At 42.7% G+C, this 18,427-nt stretch overlaps 1 protein-coding gene and 1 long non-coding RNA gene across 10 annotated transcripts in view; one reads left to right on the top strand and one right to left on the bottom strand.

Moving 5' to 3' along the window:
* Positions 1-1,221: 1,221 nt before the first annotated feature.
* Positions 1,222-18,427, top strand: part of OPTN (optineurin) — a 50,374-nt gene continuing 33,168 nt past the window's right edge. For 2 of the 4 annotated variants that reach the window (XM_053572453.1, XM_053572452.1), the window contains exons 1-4: positions 1,223-1,442; positions 12,569-12,745; positions 13,368-13,570; positions 17,736-17,918. In XM_053572453.1, coding sequence (XP_053428428.1) covers positions 12,580-12,745; positions 13,368-13,570; positions 17,736-17,918 — 552 coding nt within the window. In that variant the 5' untranslated portion in view covers positions 1,223-1,442; positions 12,569-12,579. The other 2 variants (XM_053572455.1, XM_053572454.1) reach the window with 2 other exon arrangements.
* Positions 13,577-18,427, bottom strand: part of LOC128572426 (uncharacterized) — a 47,164-nt gene continuing 42,313 nt past the window's right edge. For 4 of the 6 annotated variants that reach the window (XR_008376206.1, XR_008376205.1, XR_008376204.1 and 1 more), the window contains 2 exons: positions 18,112-18,178; positions 13,577-14,345 (listed from right to left, as the gene is read on the bottom strand). This is a non-coding gene — a long non-coding RNA (uncharacterized LOC128572426). The remainder of the gene's footprint in view (positions 14,346-18,111; positions 18,179-18,427) is intronic. The other 2 variants (XR_008376209.1, XR_008376207.1) reach the window with 2 other exon arrangements.

Below are 18,427 nucleotides of genomic sequence, written 5' to 3'. Positions count from 1 at the left end.
TACACAAGCTCTCTCTTCATGAAGGACACCAATTCTACGTTTTACTGATTTTTTTTTTTTAATTCTCCATTTGGGGCCTCCCACCCCCCAGGCTCACTCCATATAAGGCAGCCCCTCCTCCCCCGCTTCTCCTATACCACTTTAGGGCTCTCGGAGTAGGGTCTGGGGCAGTTACCTACTTGCCAACCTGCCCCGCCGGCTCTTCAGGTTACCCTCAGGGGTGGTGCTGAGGGTTAGGCAAGAGGAGCCGGCGGCAGCCTAGACTGCGAAGCTGAATCTTTCAGGGATACCAAGAGAGGGCGTATCCGCCTTTCCGGTTTCAGATAAGGATTTCCCCCACCCCCCCCTACTTTCTTTCCAACTTGTGAGCAACGTAGATATGCAGCCACGTGCTGCTTAGCTTGTTCCCCTGATTCCAGCAACGCCAGGCCCTTCTTTCTTCGTCAATCAAGTCCTTCCCGATATCACGTCCATCCTGCTCTCGGACCTCTCTCCGAGACCACCTGGTCCCCGCCCCTAATTTCTGTATACAGGTCTAGCACGGGGCTACTGCAGCCCGGAGCACGCCGTGACCTTGACCTTGACCCCGCCATCGGATGAAGTCTGTGTCTCGCAGCTGGTCTCACCGCGCTTAGAATGCAAACCAGGAAGGTTCTCCTCTCTCCTGGTCTGGTGCTCTGCCTTCCACCCTCCTGCCTGATCCGGAGGCATCTCCCGTCCTGCAGTACAGAAGAGCAGTACCTCCCACGGCAGGGAAGGCGGCTTCCCTGGCGTAAGCCGGGTCAATCCGTCCTCCTACCGCCTGGGGCGCCAGAAGCATCCCAGTGTCTCCGGACTGAAGCATCCTACAGGCTTATTTGGGGATCTATCTCAAAGTTGACACCCCAGCATATTCGCTATTCACGCAGGCCCCACCCTTGACCTTGCAAGAGCCGCCGAGGAGGGGCCTTGGGGACCAGGCCTCGGGCGGGCGCAGAAATAAGGGGCGGCGCCACACACACACACACACACACACACACACACACACACACACACACACACACACACACACACACACACACACACACACACACACACACACACACACACACACACACACACACACACACACACACACACACACACACACACACACACACACGGCCGAGGCCTCGGGGGCGGGCGCAGGAACGAGGGGGCGGGGCCTAGGGGGCGAAGCCGCGGGGGCGGGGCCCGGGAAAGTCCCCGGCCGAGTCGGGGAGCCGGTGCGGTCAGCTGAGCGGCGCTGGGCGGGGTAGCGAGGCGACGAGTCAGCCCTAGGCTCCCAGAGCCCAGCTACCCCGCTGCCGCCCCCACTCCGGCCAGTCCCCTGGTAGGCGTCCGTATCCCGGTCCGGAGCCCTCCCCCAGCGGCACGATGCCGAGGAATCAGTGACCCCGAGGGAGGCCGAGCGCGGGCAGCAGGTGAGCCAGGGCCAGGGGCGGACAGGGGCTCGGCCAGAGGGGCGGCTCCTTCCCTATGGGCGCCTCTCCAGCCTAAAATCAGTTCCCTCCGCCCGATTCCCTGCGGTCCGGAGCCTGTCGAGGTGAGGGTGGCTGGGGGTGGGACGTCCTTCCCATGGGACGGCTGTCGTGGGAGGGTTTCCAGGCCCCCGCGGACCCTGACCTGGTGGGAAGAGACAACGGGGGCGGTCACCCCAAAGGGCCCCTGCCCCCACGAAGGGTGAAAATGCCGGCCTGGCTGGCCGCAGGTGACTTCCTCTGCAGGTCACCAAGGTGGTTTGAGGGTAACGTCCTCCCGCAGACTGGGAATGAATTGTGCAGCCAGTTCCCCATTATAAGGAGGAAGTGGTTAAAGATAGATTTCTGGAAGACGCGAGAACATTGCTTTAGCTTAATGGGGTGACCCAAGAACAGTAAAGACTAGTGTCCCCTCTCTAAGGTAGTGTGATTACTGAACAGCTGAAAGGAATTTACATAAACCGTTGTTTCCAGGAGGGAGTATGCGTATACTGTGTATATATTAACATAGAGAAAGAGAGGGAATATTTGATGAGGCTGAGAACCCCAGAGGAATTATTTTCACCACTGCAAATGTGTCAGGGGCAGTAAACATTGCTTAAAGAAAGTGAAACCTAGCTTCTGGCCTGGCCTCCACCACCTGGAAAACTAGTGTATGGAAATGCACACGGAGGGTGACATGGAAAGTGAAATCTATGGAGAGGTAAGGCAGCAGAAACCTTTGGACCTGGTGAGCAAGGTGGCCGTGTTTGACCTGGAGAGAGGAAAGGTGGGGAGCCCAGGCTAGCTCCTTGGAGAGGTCCTGGAGCAGAAGAACCCAAGGCCTGGATTGCCCTAGTAATAGAGGACGGTAATTGAGTTTGTGTGGTGATAGTTTGATCTGTTTTTCTACTGGGCCAGTTTTAGGAATACATATTGTGTATAACATTATAAAAGCAGCAGATTCTTTTTATAAACTGACCTTTATAGTTACATATTATGCTACTATACAGAATCTAACCAACCCCCCAAACCAGACTTTATTCTTGAAAGCACCTGAATGCTGTATTATCTTCCTACTGAACACAGGAATTCTAGCCATGGACACATAGGTGTTCTAGCCATGAAATATAACACCTCATCCCCAAAGCCCTGCTTTCTTGAATTTTATAGAGACTTGGCATATTTAATATGTTCTTTAGAATCTATAGAAAAGTAAATTCAAAAGAAAAGAAAGAAGTTAAACTCTTTTAAAAATTAATTTCATGGGCAGCTCCTGTGCTCAGTGAGTAGGGCCCTGGCCCCATATACCGAGGGTGATGGGTTCAAACCTGGCCCTGGCCAAACTGCAACAACAACAACAACAAAAATAGCCAGGCATTGTGGCGGGCACCTGTAGTCCCAGCTTCTTGGGAGGCAGAGGCAAGAGAATCACCTAAGCCCAAGATCTGGAGGTTGCTGTGAGCTGTGACACCGTGGCATTCTACCAAGGGTGACAAAATGAAGATTCTGTTAAAAAAAAAAAATTAATTTCATTTGCAAAGAAAAATTATCATAAAAGTTTTCATTAACATGTGTGATTATAAGATATGTGTCATGAAATGATACCCAGATGCCTCTGTAAAGATATAAAAAAGCAGTTCTATTTTTTTGAATAAGTTTAAAAAGTTGATTTCAAGAATCTGAATGCTAAAGAACTCTAGGAAAACATGTAACAATACTAGCAAAGTAGCATGCTGGATCTGTCACTTACACAGTAGAAAATAGGTATTAGATTTGAAAATACTTACTGGACTCTTGAGAGGCTTATCAATATTCTCATTTAATGTGAATGGTTTAAATTGTCCTCTAAAGAGGCACAGGTTGGCTGACTGGATACAAAAACTCAAGCCAGATATCTGCTGCATACAAGAATCGCATCTTACATTAAAAGACAAATTTAGACTCAAGGTGAAGGGATGGTCATCTATACTTCAGGCAAATGGAAAGCAGAAAAAAGCAGGTGTTGCAATCCTATTCGCAGACGCAATAGGCTTTAAACCAACCGAAATAAGGAAGGATAAGGACGGACACTTCATATTTGTTAAAGGTAATACTCAATATGATGAGATTTCAATTATTAATATTTATGCACCCAACCAGAATGCACCTAAATTTATAAGAGAAACTCTTAACAGACATGAGCAACTTGATTTCCTCCAGTTCCATAGTAGTTGAAGATTTTAACACCCCTTTAGCAGTGCTGGAGAGATCCTCCAAAAAGAAGCTAAGCAAAGAAATTTTAGATTTAAACTTAACCATTCAACATCTGCACTTAACAGACATCTACAGAACATGTCATCCCAACAAAACTGAATACACATTCTTCTCATCAGCCCACGGAACATACTCCAAAATCGACCACATACTAGGCCACAAATCTAACCTCAGCAAATTTAAAAAAATAGAAATTATTCCTTGCATCTTCTCAGACCATCATGGAATAAAAGTTGAAGTCAAAAACAACAGGAATCTGCATACCCATACAAAAACAAAGCTAAACAACCTATGCTGAAGGATAGACCAGTTATAGATGAGATTAAGAAGAAAATCACCAAATTTTTGGAACAAAACAACACAAGACACGAATTACCAGAACCTCTGGGATACTGCAAAGGCAGTCCTAAGAGGGAAATTTATAGCACTGCAAGCCTTCCTCAAGAAAACGGAAAGAGAGGAAGTTAATAACTTAATGGGACATCTCAAGCAACTGGAAAAGGAAGAACACTCCAACCCCAAACCCAGCAGAAGAAAAGAAATAACCCAAATCAGAGCAGAATTAAATGAAGTTGAAAACAAAAGAATTATACAACAGATCAATAAATCCAAAAGTTGTATTTTGAAAAGATCAATAAAATAGATAAACCTTTGGCCAACCTAACCAGGAAAATAAGAGTAAAATCTCTAATTTCATCAATCAGAAATGCTAATGATGAAATAACAACAGACTCCTCAGAAATTCAAAAAATCCTTAATGAATACTACAAGAAACTCTACTCTCAGAAATACGAAAATCTGAAAGAAATCGACCAATACCTGGAAGTATGCCACCTACCAAGACTTAGCCAGAATGAAGTGGAAATGTTGAACAGGCCTATATCAAGTTCTGAAATAGCATCAACTATACAAAATCTCCCTAAAAAGAAAAGCCCAGGACCAGATGGCTTTACGTCAGAATTCTACCAAACCTTTAAAGAAGAACTAATACCTATACTACTAAACCTCTTCCAAAATATAGAAAAAGTAGGAATATTACCCAACACATTCTACAAAGCAAACATTACCTTGATCCCCAAACCAGGGAAAGACCCAACAAGAAAAGAAAATTATAGACCAATATCACTAATGAATATTGATGCTAAAATAATAAGATTCTAACAAACAGAATCCAACAACACATCAAAAAAATTATACACCACGACCAAGTGGGATTTATCCCAGGGTCTCAAGGCTGGTTCAATATACGTAAATCTATAAATGTAATTCAGCACATAAACAAACTAAAAAATAAGGACCATATGATTCTTTCAATTGATGCAGAGAAAGCTTTTGATAATATCCAGCATTCCTTCATGATCAGAACACTTAAGAAAATTGGTATAGAAGGGACATTTCTTTCTTTTTTTTTTTTTTTTGCAGTTTTTGACCGGGACCAGGTTTGAACCTGCCACCTCCAGTATATGGGGCCAGCGGCCTACTCACTGAGCCACAGGCATCACCCAAAAGGGACATTTCTTAAACTAATAGAGGCCATCTACAGCAAACCCACAGCCAATATCATATTGAATGCAGTTAAATTGAAATCATTTCCACTTAGATCAGGAACCAAGCAAGGTTGCCCATTGTCTCCATTGCTCTTTAACATTGTAATGGAAGTTTTAGCCATTGCAATTAGGGAAGAAAAGGCAATCAAAGGTATCCACATAGGGTCAGAAAAGATCAAACTTTCACTCTTTGCAGATGATATGATCATCTATCTAGAAAACACTAGGGATTCTACTACAAAACTTTTAGAAGTGATCAAGGAATAGAGCAATGTCTCAGGCTACAAAATCAACACCCATAAATCTGTAGCCTTTATATATACCAACAATAACCAAGCCAAAAAAACAGTCAAGGACTCTATTCCTTTCACAGTAGTGCCAAAGAAGATGAAATATTTGGGAGTATACCTAACAAAGGATGTGAAAGATCTCTACAAAGAGAACTATGAAACTTAAGAAAAGAAATAGCTGAAGATGTCAACAAATGGAAAAACATACTATGCTCATGGCTGGGAAGAATCAACATTGTTAAAATGTCTATACTACCCCAAGCAATATATAATTTTAATGCAATTCCTATTCCAATGCTCCATTGTCATATTTTAAAGATCTTGAAAAATAATACTTCGTTTTATATGGAATCAGAAAAAACCTCGAATAGCCAAAACATTACTCAGCAATAAAAACACAGCAGGAGGAATCATGCTACCAGACCTGAGACTGTACTATAAATCGATAGTGATCAAAACAGCATGGTATTGGCACAAAAACAGAGAAGTAGATGTCTGGAACAGAATAGAGAACCAAGAGATGAATCCAGCTACTTACCATTATTTGATCTTTGACAAGCCAATTAAAAACATTCAGTGGGGAAAAGATTCCCTATTTAACAAATGGTGCTGGGTGAACTGGCTGGCAACCTGTAGAAGATTGAAACTGGACCCACACCTTTCACCATTAACTAAGATAGACTCTCACTGGATAAAAGATTTAAACTTAAGACATGAAACTATAAAAGTACTTGAAGAAAGTGCAGGGAAAACTCTTGAAGGAATCAGCCTGGTTGAATATTTTATGAGGACTCCCCAGGCAATTGAAGCAGTATCAAAAATACACTACTGGGCCCTGATCAAACTAAAAAGCTTCTGCACAGCCAAGAACACAGTAAATAAAGCAAGCAGACAGCCCTCAGAATGGGAGAAAATATTTGCGGGTTATACCTCCGATAAAGGTTTAATAACCAGAATCCACAGAGAACTCAAAACGTTTTAGCAAGAAAAGAACATGTGCTCCCATTTCTGGGAGGGCAAGGGACTTGAAGAGAAACTTCTCTAAAGAAGACAGACGCACAATCTACAAACACCTGAAAAAAAGCTCATCATCCTTAATCATCAGAGAAATGCAAATCAAAACTACTTTGAGATATCACCTAACCCCAGTAAGAGTAGCCCACATAACAAAATCCCAAAACCAGAGATGTTGGCGTGGATGTGGAGAAAAGGGCACACTTCTACATTGCTGGTGGGAATGCAAACTAATACATTCCTTCTGGAAGGATGTTTGGAGAATACTTACAGACCTAAAAATAGACCTGCCATTCGATCCTGTAATTCCTTTACTAGGTTTATACCCAGAAGACCAAAAATCACAATATAACGAAGACATCTGTACCAGAATGTTTATTGCAGCCCAATTCATAATTGCTAAGTCATGGAAGAAGCCCAAGTGCCCATTGACCCACGAATGGACTAGCAAATTGTGGTACATGTATACCATGGAATATTATGCAGCCTTAAAGAAAGATGGAGACTTTACCTCTTTCATGTTTACATGGATGGAGCTGGAACATATTCTTCTTAGCAAAGTACCTCAGGAATGGAAGAAAAAGTATCCAATGTACTCAGCCCTACTGTGAAGCTAAATTACAGCTTTCACATGAAGGCTATAACCCAAGTATAGCACAAGACTATGAGGAAAGGGCCAAGGAAGGGGAAGGGAGGGGGGAAGTCAGGGTAGAGGGAGGATAATGGGTGGGGCCACACCTACAGTGCATCTTAGAATGGGTACAGGTGAAACTTACTAAAGGCAGAATACAAATGTCTACATACAATAACTAAGAAAATGCCATGAAGGCTACGTTGAACAGTTTGATGAGAATATTTCAGATTGTATATGAAACCAGCACATTATACCCCTTGATGCACAAATGTACACAGCTATGACTTAACAATAAAAAAATAAAATTTCACTTTAATATAAAAAAAGATTCTAAAAGATTAAAAAAAATAGACTTGAAAATACTTCATTATGCTGTATTTCCATTTCATTTCGACAAACATTTACTAAGATCCTGCAGTGCCAGTCTCTAGTAAAATAGAGAGAAAATAGACTGGCATAAGATGATTACAGTAATTTTGGAAAGGGGCGAGAGGGTAGAAATGCAAAGTGCTCTTGGGTGCTTGGAGGAAAGGACAGTTCATTTGACACAGGACTTCATATTTAAGCTGGACATTGATCTGTCCCAGGGCTGAAGGAGAGCCAGACATTTCATGCAAAGGAAAGGGCAGAAGCAAGGGCACAGGGGCCAAAGAATGCTCTTTAATTGCCTTGGGGTACAAGTGGTTTAGTGGCAGGCGGTGGCTCTGGTGGGTAAGATGGGCCCAGACCTTGAAAGGCCATTTTTTTTTGTAGAGACAGAGTGTCACTTTATGGCCCTCGGTAGAGTGCCGTGGCCTCACACAGCTCACAGCAACCTCCAACTCCTGGGCTTAAGCGATTCTCTTGCCTCAGCCTCCCGAGTAGCTGGGACTACAGGCGCCCGCCACAACGCCCAGCTATTTTTTGGTTGCAGTTCAGCCGGGGCCGGGTTTGAACCCACCACCCTCGGTATATGGGGCTGGCGCCTTACCGACTGAGCCACAGGCGCCGCCGAAAGGCCATTTTTGTACTGCTAAGAAGCTGAAACTGTCTTGTAAGGGAAGGATGAACTCGGGGTAATGACCTCATCTTATGAAAGGAGCCACAAAGGCCCTGGGACTTAAGTGTCTGAAAGAGGTGATAGTTGACCATTTCGGAGGCTGTTCTAATGCAGTCAAATAATTTGCTGAATCCTTCCTTCTGTGTCTCAAGTAAAGTTCTCAGTGCTGAAGACAGAGCAGTAGAAAAAATAGACAAAACCTCTGTCCTTTGTGAAGGCCAACATTGCTGTGGTCCAGACAAGATAAGAAGAGACTGAACAAGCCTGTGGGTGTGGAGAGGTGGCAGTGGGATTTAGAAACATTTCGGAGGTGGCAGTGATGGCATTTGGGAGAAGAGGGAATGGGAAGAATTGAGCATAACTTCTGGGTTCCCATCTTAGGTAACTAGTTAAAGCTGTTCCCATTTTCCACATATAGACTGCTTTTACACCATCAATAGGAGGCTAAATGTAAGCTCTCCTTCCAGAGTGGTGATGGTTCCATGCGATCTTGGAACCTTGCTCAGCTCCCTTGCGAACTCCCAAAATCTGCAAATAGCCAACTATTGTCTCTGAAATGAGTTTTCACTGTTTAAATTAATTTGTCCATGTAGGGGTTTAACCTGTAAATTTTCACACTCAGCCTTATCAAAGCAAGGGCCTTACTCTGTGTCCAATGATGGAAGTCAGTATAAGGCAGGTTCTGTTTGACATATAACAACTTTCTGGCAGTCAGAGCCACCCAGTAATGGATTGAATGGTGCTTATTAAGTCATCCCTGATATTTTCTGCCACTGAAGTATTCAAGAGCTCTCTGTGTGACCATATGCCATGGAAACCAGAGAAGACATTCTTTCAAGGAAATGAAGTTTATGCCCATGTCCACAAGGCCAAGTCATTGCTATAACTGCTTGACCTCTGGAATTAAAAAAATACTAATAATATATAGTCTCAAGAATTCAAACTAAAATCTAGGAGAATTGCTTTTGACTTTCCATTTACCAGGTAGCCCACAGTCTTCCTCATTGGTGAATTATTGACAAATCTGTGCTCAATTAATTCATCATTCCATGGTTTAATCTTCAAAGATGTATGTGAAGATAGATGGTGTATCTGTCTTTGGACGCTTGATAGTAGCCTGAGGTAATGTCAAAACTTAGAGAATTAAGTTTTCTCTAACTGGCCTTCTGCCAATATTTCACATGTGCACTGTGCAGCAATAATTCATAATGATATCCCAGAACAGTCTAAAAATTGTAAAGTCATCCAAAATCAGTTAAATTACTTTTAGTAAAATTACATCATAAGTACCTACATGCTCACGTTTGCCATGTGTGCTGACTTCTTATTTACCATGACATTTGAATTACAAATAATTTGTCATGACAACCCTGGATATCAAAGAGTTTGCTATCACTAGAACAGGTATATGTATTCATGAGAGCAGCTAGCACGTCCCTGCGGGTACTGACAGTACATGTGTTGAAGGGTAGGTTTTGATCTTACTTACTAGAAGAATAAGAATACCGTTCACAGGGTTTTTGTACTGAAAGCAGTAGTCAAGATTATCATTTGCTAAGATGAGTCAATAATCACAAGACGTTGGGTGACTTCCGTGGCCACACATCTGGCTAGTGATATGAGTGTATTTTCTCCTGTCTTCCTTAGCACACCCCAGCTTTTTTTCTTGTGTCTTCATAAAATCTGGGCAGCCTGAAGAAGTTAGAAGCATGGATGTGACAACTTTTGACTTTATTATGGTTGTATTTGTAGGCTTGGTAGAGGTATAAAGGAAGGTCAGGAAGAAAGAAGTCTGAGCAGTTTTCAAGGGAACGTGTCTGTACTTTTCTCCCTCCTTTCCTTTCTCCTCCCCTCTTGGAAAAACCAAGGAGGAGAAATTTGTGCATATAATAAGATGAAACCAAGCACGTTTCTAAATGGCTGTTTAGATACTTTTAAAAAACCCAATCTGTTAAATGTTTCTGTTGCCTTTGTAAAAGTATGGTGTAACTGCTGAATATCAGAGGAAATTTCATGTTGATAAGTCAAATGATTCATTTTATAAAGATTTTTGTCTTATAGGTCTGTTACCTAGAATTTTAGTATTCCTCTATAAAATAGGTAGGAACATTGTTTCTCAGTCAAAGCCCATTTTTATGAACTAGTAGCACCAAAATGATTCTGGGCAAAAATGAATTTTATGGAAAGTTACAAAATGAAAATTTCATTTTGGGGGAGGGGAAAGCATTGTGTTCTCGTCACCTAATAATGCTAAGCAAAGAACACTTCCGCATTACATCTTTCTTTCCTAAATTACTTCAGGTATGTGAAACATAGATAAAAAGGTTCAGAGTGAATAATGTGCCTTATCAGTGCCGTTCACTGTATACATTTGCCATCCTCCTCCTTACATGTTTTCATGAGGATGCTCTTCGGATGCAAGCTGCTTTATGAAGAAGTCATGCAGGCTGTCCTGCCACAGGGTATGGTCAGTAGCGCTGTCCTGATGACCTGCAAGTTCCTGAGACCTACAGGAGGTCACCAGGTTTTGGCTCCAGAGGACTTCCAAAGAGCCCGAGGAATTGCCTCCTGCTGTTATAGGGAAGCAACCCCACATTCCACGTGTCTGGTTTCATTTTAATAGATGGGTACTAAGTGCACACAGAGATGTTACTATACAGGTGATGTTATATATCAGAGGGAGAGAGAGCAGTTCTCTTGCTCTGTTTTCTGGTGACTGATTTCATGCGTAATGGACTCTGGAGCTCACAGGGATCAGGCGGGCTCCATAATCATGAAATGCTGATGGCTCTGACTGAGAGCAGGGCTAGGTGCAGTGGCTCACGCCTGTAATCCTAGCACTCTGGGAAGCCAAGGTGGGTGGATCGCCTGAGCTCACAGGTTTGAGACCAGCCTGAGCAAGAGCATGACCTTGTCTCTAAAAATAGCTGGGTGTTGTGGTGGGCACCTGCAGTCCCAGCCACTTGGGAGGCTGAGGCAAGAGAATCACTTGAATCAGTTTGAGGTTGCTGTAAACTGTGACACCACCGTACTCTACTGAGGGTGACAAAGCAAAACTCTGTCTCAAAAAAATAGAAAAAGAAATGGGCTGCTACCTCCAGGTTCCTTCTTCACCCCAGGGCCTTTGTGGTTTCAGCAGCTTGCTGCTGATCATGGGTGTATAGCATGCATCGTTGCTTAATACCTGTTTGTTGGGTAGATGGGTATCTTGGAAGTAATATTGTGCTTCTCAGCATCTTTCTGGACATCAGCAACTTTTTGGCTGTGTAGATCAGGGGTGTGTGTATGTGTGTGTGCGCGCACAGGTGTACACAGTGTTAGAGGAGGAGTTGCCTTCACTCTGTGCTGCTTTGTAATCTATCCATATCAGTTCCTGATGGAAAAGACAACATTTTCATGAAGTGTGAAGATGAACCTTTTTACCTGTAGCATGTAGCCAGTCATGGGAAGGATAATCTGTGTTCGTCTGGGTGGGAGCTAACACAGAAGTAGAGCTGGGATTCACTCATCCATCTTATATTTATATGTCCACATTGGCCCCTCTACAAAATAAAGCAGTGTGTATAAAAAAGTTTTTAGAATATGCAACAACTAAAGATATCTTAGTCTTTTTAGTATGCATTGAAAACTATACTTTAAAGGCTAAGTGTTCAGCAGTACCTTTGTTGCATTTGGGGTTTTGGAATCATCTTTGATTTGGGTTATGCCATGCCCAAGGTCACCAGAACCAGTTGTACACCTCTGCAAACTCAACTTTTTCACCTGTGAAGTAGCTGCCCCATTGAGTTTTAGTGGAGTGACCCATCTGTTGTGATTCAGCCGTAGCAGGTATTCACAGAATGCTCATCCTCCCTTTCCTCTTAACCAAAAGTACAGAAAATAAAATAAGGAGTTCTGGGGCAGCTTTGTCATGTAATCCACATACCATACAATTCACTTAAAATGAGGGTATTTGAACTTAAAGATTTGCATGGGAAATTTATTTAATAATACTTTGAACCTGTCTGCAAATATTATCCTGATCAGCATGTCACATCCTGTCTTCCTCCATTTCCCGGCTCCTCCCTGTAGCCCTTCACGCAGCCATGCACACATACACACACATGTGCACACACACATATTTCCCTGAAGCTGGAATATACTTTTTGTTGTTTATTTACAATAAGGAATCAAAAATGTTCAAACTGTAAGTGGAGAGAAAGGGCACTTTTAGGAATAAATATAAGCAATTGCTAGTGGCTTTGTGGGACTTGCGGGGACTCTGTGTAGCGAGGGGACAGCTGTATTTTCAGCTTGTGACTTTTCCACAGGAGCTTCTGCCATGTCCCACCAACCTCTCAGCTGCCTGACTGAAAAAGGGGACAGCCCCAATGAAACCACTGGAAATGGCCCCCCCAGTCTGGCTCACCCAAACCTGGACACGTTCACCCCGGAGGAGCTTCTGCGGCAGATGAAAGAGCTCCTGACCGAGAACCACCAGCTGAAAGGTGAGCAGTGCTGGCTTGTGCACCCGGTCACCTGGGCCTTCCTAAAATGTAATCCTTTGTAATAAGGATTGTAGGGGTGCCCTTCTCTGTTTCCCTGGGGGGAGAAGCAACATGAGATTTAGCTTTTGGCTAGGCTAGAACTGTTTCTGTGTAAAAAATCTCTCTGTATCTCAGAGAAATAGCATAGCCCATTTAAAAGGAGAAAGACCAGCGTGATTACAGAGTTAGTTCTAAACAGCACTTTATTGAGAGAAAGCATCCTGGTGTCTCAAGCTATGGCTTTTGGCAGGATCACTGTTCAAATCTAGGAGTGATAAGAACTTCCTCAGTTCCCTAGTTGCTAATAGGTATTTGGGCTGTAATGGTGGTACCCAAATCAATTTCATTGTCTTGGGACTTTTAAGGACTAGGAATGACTTTACACCCACTAGTCCTTTCTGGAAACAGAAACCACTCACCTTATTGTAGTCTTTTTCCTGCTGACCCTTGGGCCATGGCCAAGTGTAGCAACTACAGATTCAGGGTCCTGTGGTGAAGTCCCCCATGGGAGGTTTGTTTTATCAAATTAAGTCCTCTCTCCTGGCATGTAGTTCTCTCACTCCTCACTCTGAACCTTGTGCAGAAGCCATGAAGCTAAATAATCAAGCTATGAAGGGGCGGTTTGAGGAGCTGTCGGCCTGGACAGAGAAACAGAAGGAAGAACGCCAGTTTTTTGAAACACAAAGCAAAGAAGCAAAACAACGTCTTATGGCCTTGAGTCATGAAAATGAGAAATTGAAGGAAGAGCTTGGAAAACTAAAAGGGAAATCAGAGAGGTCATTTGGGGTGAGCAGACTGATCAATTATGATTTTATTTGCAGCAAAATCTTCTTTGTCTAGACACCTAGATCAAAACCTTTCATGGTTCAGGCTGGAGTGGCATTTTACATGGTCTTGGAAGAATTGTTTTTGCTGAAAAGATTGGTTGCATTTTTAAGAGTCATATTTATAATTTATACATCTTTGACCACAATGACTGTAGTCAAAAGAATGTTGAGGTTATAAGTCAATGTTTTATATTCCTTATACATGGTGCAGATAGAACCATCTAATTGTCATTAGTTTATGTCTTTGATAGAAAATTACATTTAAAAAATCTGCTACTCAGAATTTTTACTTACTGACCTTGTCCTTTCTCTTAGTTTGAAATAGAGATGATTCACTTTATGTTTTCCTTTGGCGAATGTCATGTGGTAGCAGGCTATAGGGTTAGGAAGGAAATAAATGCATTTTTTTTGAGGAAGGAAATAAATGCATTTTTCTTGACCCAAAGAACCTGGAAAATGTGCTCATACCTGGGGATGGATGTCACAGATGTTAGTGGAAAAAATCAACCAGAATACATTTGAAGTGCTGACTGATATTCCAGAGCCCACGGGGTGTAGTTCCTTTAGGTGGATGTGTCCTGTCCATTCTCTTCCATACCTGGCACTTAACCCTCTGACGGATGGAGCGCTGGGTTAGTTGAGGGAGGATTTATTCTAGATATCAATGATTTTTCTTGAGACTCTACCTTGAACTTTGCTGATCTCTGATTTCTTGGATGGGTAAAGAATGTGAACTAAGAAATAAAATGGAAAGAAAATAATGGGAAAGGGGGTTGATATAGAAAAATCAAAAGCATGAAAAACTATTTAGAAAAATACTACAGTTCATGTCAGTGATCTTACTCATCTACTTCAGCTCAAGAGACAAAACATTCTGCATGAATAAATTTATTCTTGTATTGGAAGTGTTTTATGTGGGTAAGATTCATCATGTCTGATCCGTCGACTTGTCTTTCAGTTCAGAGAGTAGTAAGTCACTCGTTTTGGGGGAAATCTCTCTCATTATCTAAATATTTTTAAGGCAGAATTCTCTGAAGAAATGATCACCTGGGGTTATGAATAATTTTCTACTCTCTAGAAGAAATACCTTATTTTGGGATGTGGGCTGATAGTGGCTCAGCCTGCTTGGCCATCATGTTGAATCTGAGACCAGAGCTTCTAGAAGCAGTCTGTGTTTGGGGCAGGCTGCCTTTGGGTTTTCCTAGAAGGTCCCTGAATTGGAAAAAGTTGCGATTAGCAGAGTCTAAGACAGCTGCTTTCAAGGCAGATGATCAGTGAAAAACAGCTACTCAGAAAGGAGGTGGAGCCTGGGAGAAGACAGATGCTGATGGCTCTTTAAAACCCTTGGCCACAGGCTTGCTTCCACCCCAGTGCATTCTCCAGGCCCTCCCTTTTGCCTCCCTGCTGCTGCTTTAATTTTTGTTTCATTTAGGCCCTCATCTTCCTGAGCTGGGAAAGCCTTCAGGCCTCCTGAGACTTTTCTCACTCGTGCCATTCCATCCTTGTTGCTGTTTTACACAGGAGTGTCACCTTGAGTGTGTCCTGTGCCTCACAAGGAAGGGAGGAGGGATTTCCCGTACACCTGCCCTTGAGCCTCAGGCTGTGGCATTCAGCACTGGTGGTTCTGGCCAATTTCACCGATTATGCATTGTAATGACCCTAGAGGGCACTGGCTGACTTTGGAGTGTACAGACTGCTAGCAGTCTGAGATGGCATACCAACCGGGGCACATTTTTAGGACAGTGGGATAAAGAGATTATGCAGATAACTGAAAAGACAGAGAAGTTCTACTGTGCATAGGTCAATGTTAAGTGCCCAAAAAACAGTAAAACATAATGGCAATGGAGCAGAGCTCAAAGAGGTGAACCGTGGGAACAGTCTGGGAAAGGAAAGTAGAGCAGTAAAACGAAGGGAAATTTAAAGAGTCATCAAAAAGACGTATTTATGGCCAAATAAGTACGTTCATGATTTCCCAAAGATAATTAAGAGATCCTCACAAGTGTGAAGAGGAAAAATAACCTAATAATCTGAGATTCTAATGTCACGGCCTTATGTTCCTGGTCCTCAGACACTTGTTTAAAACTCTGTTGCCTACCCTTATGCTACGGTGTTTATTTAAGCTCATTCTGTATAATGTTTTTAGACAGGTCAAGGGGTGAACATGATTTCCAGCAAGGCGTAGGCTTGCCTTTACCTGCATATCTCCTGGTTCTGGGCTAAGCTGCACCTGTCCTTTTACTGTTTTCCTTCCTTTAAATGTATGTTTCTTTTGCTTGAGTCACTACTAAGGGAGATTGTGCAGATCTTTCATCGTCCCCTGCAGACCTGACTTGAGTTTCACAATGAGTTGCTTTTCTGAGGCAGGCAGTAGTTTCCTGGCAAGGGACTACTCTGCTCCCATGAAGGAAGAGCAACATCCCGATGGTGTACGGGTGGGTATGTCATGTTGCAAGTTAATGCCTGTACGTTCATTTTTTAATATTTGGTGACCTAGTCAGTTTATGGTCCATCTGCATGTCTTTCTGCCTCTGTTTTTGTTCTACCGTAAGCCTTTGAGCCTGGCTTCCATTCCTTGGGAAATGAACAGAGAGGGGGAAAAGATGAGACTCAACTCAGACCGTGTCGATGAGTTTGAGATCATTCATTTAAACTACTTGTTAGTAGCATCTGCAAATGATATTTAATCATCTTTATAAGCTCCTAAGGCAATTCAGTTTTTCTTAAAAAGCTGATCTTGGCTGATTGTGGTGGCTTACACCTATAATCCCAGCACTTTGGAGGGCCAAAAGGGAAGGATTTCTTGTGCTCAGAAATTTGAGACCAGTCTGGGCAACACAGCAAGAAGCCTTCTCCACCAAAAATTAAAAAAAAAAAAAGAAAATTATCCAGGGGTGGCATGTGCCCATAGTGCCAGCTACTTGGGAGGCGGAGGCAGGAGGATTACTTGAGCCCAGGAGTTTGAGGTTGCAGTGAGCTATAATTGCACCATTGCACTGCAGCCTGGGTGACAGAACAGGACCCTGTCTGTAACAACAACAACAAAAACACAAATCTGAAGGTATTTGTTATTTTACAATACAGTTAAGATGGGGGTGTGTATTTCAATTTTCTAAAGTGTTGCAGTTTTCTGATACTCCCAAGCGTATTTATGTCATGTGCATAGAAATAAAGATTTTCTAAGGAGGAAATGAGAGGCTTAGAAGGGGACAACTGGACGAAACCAAAGACCTTGTGGTACCGCATCTTTTTTCCTAACCCAAGAAAACTGAAGCCAGGAACTGACAGGAATCTACTCCAGGTGACACACTCAGTGATTAGCAGTGTACAGCCTCGCTCTGTCCTCCCTCCTCCCAAGTGAAAACGCTGTACCTAAACACGGTCATTCTGTTATGACACTGTCATAGCCAGTGATTGCAACAGGGACAGAACACACCCTTTCACACTAGTGAAATATTAACACTTCTTGTTAATCTTTATATTGGCCCAAATTTAATTTTTAATCTTTGGTACCAGCCTCTGAATTTTAAATTTTTGTATTTCTCACTAAATGTACTTTTAGCAACCTTAAAACACCAACATAGAATATTTTAGCTGCCAGCCTGTATAATGGAGGCCTTTGGACCTTTCATTATGTTTTGCTGTTACTGGACCAATTAATGTCTTTGATGCTTTGGCTTCTCAATAGATATGACAAGTAAGAGGACAATGGGTCTGGGTGGTGATTTGTGGGGGGTGGGGTGGGGAGGAGAACAAGACAAGAGATTGGGTGATGGCAACTTTTTGTCCTTTCTGAAATTTTGAACTACAGTTTATGAGTCTACCTTTGCCAAAGTCTGGCTGGGTATTTTAATAATATCAGATTATTCCAGTGTGTTGGGGAAGACTTATTTTCTTGTCCTGAAGTTATTTTTAAATTCTTATTATTTGAATACAATAAACTAATGTAAAAACTTCCGATTTAATGCTATATGAAAATAGTCAAGTAAGAATTAGAATTTTCTACCCTAAGGCATACGTAGGGGACAAAGACATTGGTCCTGTCCATGGGTGTAGGGGGCAATCCAGTTTGATGGGTGGGTCCTTAGTTTGACTTATTAATTTGCTTTACTCTCTGTCATTTCCAGGACCCCACTGATGGCTCCAGGCTCCCCAAGACAGAAGCAGAGCAGGAGATGGAGCAGCTGAAGACCCAGGTGGCCCGGCTGCAAGCCGAGAAGGCCGACCTGCTGGGCATTGTGTCCGAACTGCAGCTCAAGCTGAACTCCAGCGGCCCCGCGGAAGATTCTTTTGTTGAAATTAGGATGGCTGTAAGTGTTTTGTTTTTATTTTAACTACAAAGCTTCACCTGGGCACAGGAAACAAATATCATTTTTTCCAGTCAACACAGGGAAACCAAATAATGAGGACATTTCAGTGTAGTAAAGATAAATTGGCTCTCATTTTTTAAGGATAACAATGTTTGTAAGCATTCTCATGAAGAAATGGGAAAATAGTAATTACCTTTTATGACAAGGGGAATAGCTTTTTTTTCTTTGCAATATGTAAATAGGACATTTTTGCAACTGACCTAAAAAGCAAACAAAACATAAACATGAACTTTGCGTCATTTTTCACACCAGGTCTCAAAAGGTACATTTGTAAGTTCACTTAGGTGAGCAGAATTGTGGTCAAAAGCAATAAACAAAAGGCTTTTAAACACTTTTTAAATTTTTTTTTTTTTTTGTGCTTTTTGGCCGGGGCTGGGTATGAACCCGCCACCTCCGGCATATGGGACCGGCGCCCTACTCCTTGAGCCACAGGCGCCACCCTAAACACT

The sequence above is a fragment of the Nycticebus coucang genome, chromosome 20 (genome assembly GCF_027406575.1).
Source record: "Nycticebus coucang isolate mNycCou1 chromosome 20, mNycCou1.pri, whole genome shotgun sequence".
Classification (NCBI taxonomy): Eukaryota; Metazoa; Chordata; class Mammalia; order Primates; family Lorisidae; genus Nycticebus; species Nycticebus coucang.
The sequence above is the reverse complement of the archived record's forward strand: the minus strand, read 5'-3'. Positions and strand labels throughout refer to the sequence as shown.